At 34.9% G+C, this 7265-nt stretch overlaps 1 protein-coding gene across 1 annotated transcript in view; it reads left to right on the forward strand.

Annotated features, from left to right (window-relative positions):
* LOC105265479 (A disintegrin and metalloproteinase with thrombospondin motifs 9) overlaps positions 1-7265 on the forward strand; it is a gene marked incomplete in the record, with an annotated part of 78281 nt that overhangs the window by 52200 nt on the left and 18816 nt on the right. The window contains 1 exon segment of the mRNA XM_011302971.1: positions 6020-6233. Within this exon segment, the coding sequence (XP_011301273.1) occupies positions 6020-6233 (214 nt within the window).

Raw genomic sequence — 7265 nt, forward strand, 5'->3', positions numbered from 1 at the left:
AATTAATATTAAACTCATTGAATTCAATTACTAGCAAAACAGCTAGTACAAAAAACATTGAAATAATAGTTTAAATAAATGCTATTGTTTTCAATCTTGAGAATTGTAAATTCATTATCGTTTATATTTCCATTGAAAAAGCGAAAATTTATCCAAAAAAATTCTTCAAAAATCATTGACAAAAGGAAAAAAATCCTTCCCGTAATTGCGAATCTCATAAAATCCCCGACGGCAGAGGTCTTCATTTTTATTTATTTATCCGCCGTACAATTTTATTCTACCGCAGGTTCGTTCATCCGGAGAAATTTAATTTGCGCATTCTCTGAGGCCGAGGATTTTCGAGGCATCCGTAAACATCATCCTCACGTATCAATCCGCAAATTCGTATTTAGTGAATGGAGAAAAAGAATAATGGCCATTTGTGTCGAATGGGAAAGTTGTGTGTAATCTCTTATTCCCTTGTAATTTCGACGGCGAAAGTATCGCGTGGTTTATCGCCCGGGCTTCGGCAATTTTCGGCTGTGAGTTATCGGCGATGGAGTCGTCAGCACTCACACCCGAGGATTTTAATTCACCTGTCAATCATAAATCCTCCCTCTCTCTCCGGAACAATTAACTGGAATGAAAGGAGTATTAATCGGTTGTCGCACGGGTCTACTTTTATATCAACTGAGAAAAGACATTGCCAACGCGACGAGATGTGGAAAAAGGGACGAATTTCACGCTCGTCTTACCACCCAACTCCACATCATCATAATTATATAATTTGTTCATTCGTTTTTTTCCCTATTCTTTATGCAGCTTCAGATGAATCGTGCTGAAAACTTCATTCATCTTGAATATTTAATAAAATTCAGTTTTTGTTTCCGAATGGAAGCATTGCAATCGTTCGATTTCAGGTATCCAGATTTTCATGTTTGGATGACTAGTTTTGGGCTTGAGAGGGTATGCATATAACGCGTCAATTGTGGCATATCAATCTTTCTACTGGAAATAACCGACTTTTTTGGGTCAGTACGACCAATTTTCTGTTAGGAAATTGAATAATATGTATCCATGTATGTTGCCGAAATGTTTGTCCACGTTCACTCAAAAAAATATTGTTCACTTTCAATTTATCTATCGTTTCCTTTAACCAACGATCCAATGTTGGGCGAGCATCGGTTCAAGGTTGGCTCAATGTTGGTCGAATGTTGGTGCAAGATTGGTTCAAGGTTGGCAAACAAAATATGAATTTAGATCTTCACCTGAATATCTATGTACCGTTGTAATCGCTATGTAGCATCTAATCAAATAATATTCATTTTGATATTCCGAAAAAATAATTCGACTAGATAAAAAAGTATTTTCTCTATGAAGATATATCTCAGAAGTATCGAGATAATTGTTGTAAGAAATATGATTTGCACAAACCATTTGCTCGTAATTGAGTCGTCGTTCCTATTTTTTATATTACTTGATAAATATTATACGAAATTTGTAACCATTCGGAAGAATATTGTTGATTTATTAGAAAAGATAACATATCATCTAAAATTATAAGGAATATCAATTGCTTTGAGTTGAAATTTGAGAAATGGTATTCAGTAAAATATAAATTTTAATTCTTTTTTGAATTGAACAAAAAATGAGTTGTGGAAAAAAAAGGGAAGAAAAATGTGCAATTCTCCAAAAAAAACTAGCGAGAAAGAAAATTGGGAGTAGTTATTGCTTTTTTCTAAGAGCGTTGTAGTACAAAAAATTGCAAGATAATGAAACGAGTTAACAACAAAATATAAAGTATTCGCCTTCGCCGAAACATCCAATTGGACAGTTAACGTAACGCGTTGTTAAAGGTCGCGAGATACTCTTTCCAAAAACCAGTTTCGCAAGAAACCTGTCGAGATATTCCGTAAAGTTGGAATTTCGGAGTTTCCCTGATGGAAACGACACGGCATTTGCCCCGTCAAAACCAACTGACGACTCGCCGTTTTACCGTTGGCAGCGACAATCGATTAATTATCCCCCGGATATTCCCGAAGAGTTTAATTTTCCCCCTCTCCCCAAATGAATGAACATGATTTTATCATTTGCGGTTTATCTCACAACAAATGAATCATTTCTCATTCACTCGGTGGAGTTGCATGAGAAATGACGCGTCAGGAGGGATTGAATTCCGTCTTAAGTGGTTTTCGATTTACAAGAGTTAAATGAGAGATGGGAATGGTCTTTTGCCGGACGGGAAAATGCACCTGATTGCCGGTCATGATCAATCGGTTGTGCCATCCTGAGCACCGTGTGTGTACACATACACATTTATCCCTCACAAAGGACCGATCGGAGATGTTTCCACTGAGATACTGAAGAGAATTGAGCGAACAAAAGACTCGGCTTGCCATGAAGTACTTTGACTACTTAGCTTTATATTAATGAGAGCATTCAGCTCCAAATTACCCTCATTTTTATCACTCCTTCCTCAAATTCTCTTATATCTTATATTCACTCCAACCTCTAATTCAATTTACCCTAATTAAACTGTCCAAAGTTCATTGAAATTTCAATCACAAAGTCATCTGGTTTTTTAATTCAATGAATTTGCATTCCATTTCAATTAAAAACGAATATTAAATTCTCCCTTTATCTTAATAATTCAGAACAATTTGATTCTCATTATTTTCACGTTCATTCAGTGCTATGTGGACTACAAAATTAAGAATTACCAGGAAATTTCAGAAATTAACTGATTCATTAATAAAGATTTCTATAGAAATTTCATGTCACTTTGTCGCTGTTAAAAATGCCAAGTTTTTTTACATGAAATTTCAAGAGTAATTTTCAAACAATGTACACCAACAAAATAATTATTCAAAAAATTTCAATATTTAAGCAAGAATAATTTTTTGTTACGTAATAATTTTTCTGTCTGGAATAAAAATTCAGCGGAAAAATATATTCCGAGTTATATATAAAAATATCGCGAGTTTCGAAATCAATATTCGGGATCATTAAAAAATGTATAGATAATTTTTAGTAGTAAATTTAATTTTATCCCTAAAAATCAAAACTTGTTTTTCAATTTAATTTACAATCCTGTCGCTACTCCTTACTATTTAACGACTGTGGGGTGAATTTCTCCACTTTCTAATGAAATCATCTTCAACACCCACACGAAGTTAGGTGGACTTTCTGGGGAATAACAAGACAAAAATTATTCAAATTTATCAGTAATTGACTTGTCATTAATTATTTGCCACTTAGAGACAGGACTTTCTCCCCAGCAGCCGAAAAAGATTGACAATATGAATACTTCTCATCTTGGTCTATCAATTGAGGGATAAAAACTGAGTAATGAACCTTCATTCTTCTCCTAGATTTCTTTAACCGCTTGAAATTCAAAATATTCATTGATCACACGTCGACACAAAGAGAATGTTTTCGCAATGGCAATCATCGCGGCTATTTCTCACTCTCTCGTGGGAATGATTCGCGTAATGACGCGTGGGTGTCTACTGCGGACTTAATGAAAACGCAGGAGGGGTTTTGGAAAAAAAAAAAAATTGGGTTTTTGAGTAGAATCGAGGACGAAGACACTGAGAGGGGGAATTGTAGACGTACCGGGTGAAAGTGCATAGATCCGTAGCTGATGCAACTGGAGTCAGGCCAGTGGGCAGATAAATATACTTTAACACGCGTATTTATAGTTGCGAATCGTGTCGCTGTTCGTGTATCAGGGGTTGGGGTATATAACCCAATGTTATGTACCTGGTGAGTGTTGTTGAGCACGCGATACTACCTCGTAGTTACACCAGGAAATCATGTACAACCATCCCAGATTTATACCACCCACACCTGGCTGATATACCAATAGACGAGGCATGATAATCCAACTTTAAGAGGTTCAACTTACGTTAATTTCAACCACCCAACCATTTTCCCTGATGGTTCAATAAATTTTTCGTTTAAATTCACCAAAACCCATTCCAAAACACACAATCTAAACTACACCATTTAAAATTTCTTGAAATTTAAATCGCAAAGGCAAAGTCAAATTCCAATGTATTGAAAATTCAGCGAAATTGTTGCTTGAATTTGTAATAAAAAAAAATTTTACGGTTTTGTTAGTTACTATCTATTTTTTCAGTAATTTTTCTTGTAAAAATTATATCGAGAATTATCCTGTTCCCCTCCGTACCTAATCCAAATCCTATACAACGACTCCTCTGACGTCACAAAAATGGGGAACGCTATAAAAACTTCCCCTCTTCTATGTAAAGAGAAGATTTAAAAAATTAATTGATTTGACATTAAAAAATTCTACAGAAATTTCATGTTACTCTGTTGTGGTAAGAAATTTCAAGTTTTTTTACTTAAAGGTAAAGTGCTACCTTATCAACCTCTAGGTCGCCGACCTTGGTGGGGTCCATACCAGCCGCGACCCCGTCGCGAACCCTGGGTTACACCAAGAGCTGGTATGATTTCGATTAAATCATACTTAGCACATAAGGAGTGAGAAGTCTCATACATCTACACGAGCACCTATCATAATAAATGACTTGAAGTTAAATTCAATGGTGAAATCTAGGTCTCGTGTGAGGGTGGTATTGTATGCCTTTACCTACTTGAAACTTCAAGTGTAATTGTACAAAAAAAAATAAGCCATTTAATTTCTCTTTAAAATTCAATAATTTCGAAGAATTCAAAGTTAATTCAATTTAAATACAATCTCTTGTTTAAGGAATTCACTTTTACATTACTACAAAGAAAAAATAAATAAATAAAGAATATCTGATAAGAATGGAAATAAAAAAAGGGCAATATTTCTGTCATCAAATTAATGATGCAAAAACTCGAACTTCGATCCCGTTGACTCTGAATAAATCTTTCTGCGAATGCATTATCTCCCCGATTTTTTCCTATCCTCCCTGTAATCCCATTTAGTCATGTATAATGATTGAAATTAGAATGATAAAAGCCACTCCCAGGATAGACTATCCGCCCACGATTCATTGAAATACCAGGACTCAGCTTCCCCCCTCGATTTTTTTCCGCCTGAAACATCAGACCTGGGACTAATCGGATCCACGAGAGGCCTTCGTTGAAGAAATGAAAAAAAAAAGGAAACTGGTTAAAAGTACCTAGAAAATGCACGTGGAGATTTAGGAACGAAACAATGCTCTTGCGAATACACTCATACTCACTACGAGGCGTAATTGTGGTCATTACACTGGAGGTAATAAAGCAATCATTTCGATTGCATCAAGGGTACCACTTGGACAACTTATCTCGACCTACCGCAACGGGCTGTACATTTTCATTCAATCCCAGATTTTTTTTTTCTCCTCCAGCACTTTGACAGCTACTGATTTATAATGAACAATAAACAGGGGGGAAGGATTAAAAATGCGAATTTAAAATGTGCTATCGGTGTTTAATATCAAATTATACAAGAGAATTAACTCCCCGTTGCGACGCGGTATTGTAATTTTTCTCAGAAAGAAAATGAGTCGACAATTTAAACAACAAAAAATAGTGACGATGTGACAAAGCAACATAAATCTATTTTATTATTTTCTTGATTCTAAACAACTCAACGGTTTTTTTTCATTCTAGATTTTATGGTTTCCTTCCGTAAAATTCACAAAATTAATTCCAGAACTGAAAAACTATTGATAAATATGAAAATATGCAAATATGCAAATATGCAAAGTCTCTTTTTCTCCAAAAAATTAATTATTAATATTAACTACAAGAAAAAGAATAAAAAAAAAATTTGTAATTCGTTTAATCTCACTTAGCGGATGACTACTAAAATATTTCTGACCTCCACACGAGTGCTAGCTCCTCCATAACGAAAATCTATTCTTAATGTTTATTGATATTCCCAAAGACCCCAACAACGAGGAGCATTGATCATACCACACGCGGAAGCAATGCAAATACGATTTAGAAATGAATGAAACCATGTACCGGAGCGTGCGGTAATTGATTCTCGTATTGAGTATGAAAAAGCTGTATTGATACTGATCACCTCTGATTGCAGATTATGATCCTGTGGAGGAAGCACCGGCGCCACTTATTGACGACAGTTCATCGGGTAGAGTTTATGTCGGCGATCACAGACGTGAGCGGAGAGAATTGACGGAGAAGAATTTCCTGGATAGATCGGTTGAAGAGGCGTCTGACGAAGGTTTCGAGGAGTTTGTCGGTCATTACGGTAGATCAGACCCTCACGAGATTCACTGGGAACGTCCGAGGTACGTCCGGTTCAATTCCATTAATAAATAACAACTGGTGATTTTAAATATTCAGTTATCGTTTGTGATGATGTTGCTCCCTCGAGCCTTTCTCAAACGCATTCGACTGGAATTTCATTTGAATTAACGAGCCCATAAAACTTGACACATTTACTTGCCCCCACTCCTCCTCAATCGTAGAAGAAATGCCTTTTATGACTTTTAAATATTCCATCCCTCTCCCCCTTGAATTTCTCAATTTTGAACCCTGTCATGTTTGATAAAAACGTCTGATCTCATCTAGTCTTTTACGACTTGACGCAATTCAATCATTAATAATAACCAACAGCATTCCAGGGTGAAATGTTGCCCAAGTGAACCAGTTTTTCATCCTCACTATATTTAAGATAATAATTTGAGTGATCAGTTTTACAATAATAATAAGGAAAAAAATTTATTTTCATACTAAAATTTTTTGAGTTTGCGTTAAGAGTTGAATATTTTATTGCCTTAAAAATTCACTTCTTAAATTATATTATAAATTATTAAAATTTCAGAGCGTTTTATTCAGTTAAGGTAATATTTTTTGTTTTGCAAATCAATCGTAAGAATTATTTAGTTGGAGATGATGAGTAATTAGGTCAAGAAAGTACAAATTCTCACAACCAGTTAAATTCTATAAACAACGCAAGCTTCATGAATTTATGGGAAGACTTACACGAACAGTTAGAAATCCTCTTGGGACAGGAGAATTTTTTCCTGTTGAAACATTTTTCCTTTCAACATGACAACAGAATAATTTATGAGGACATGAAAAATGACTTGTGATTTCTCCATTCACAAGTGAATATTTTCTGGACAAATTAAAAAACAAAATGTATTAGTTCCAAAAAATTGCTTCTCATTTTTTAATGTGGAAAATTTCCGAAATTTTATTCGTTCATCTAAATTTGCTAAATGCAAATAATTTTTTTGTCGAGTGCAGTTGACGATATTTCACTCTTTTCCCGAGTTGAATTCCACGTCATATTTTATAGTTGAAATGTTGTCTCC

This window comes from Fopius arisanus, unplaced genomic scaffold (assembly GCF_000806365.1).
Source record: "Fopius arisanus strain USDA-PBARC FA_bdor unplaced genomic scaffold, ASM80636v1 scaffold00030, whole genome shotgun sequence".
Classification (NCBI taxonomy): domain Eukaryota; kingdom Metazoa; phylum Arthropoda; class Insecta; order Hymenoptera; family Braconidae; genus Fopius; species Fopius arisanus.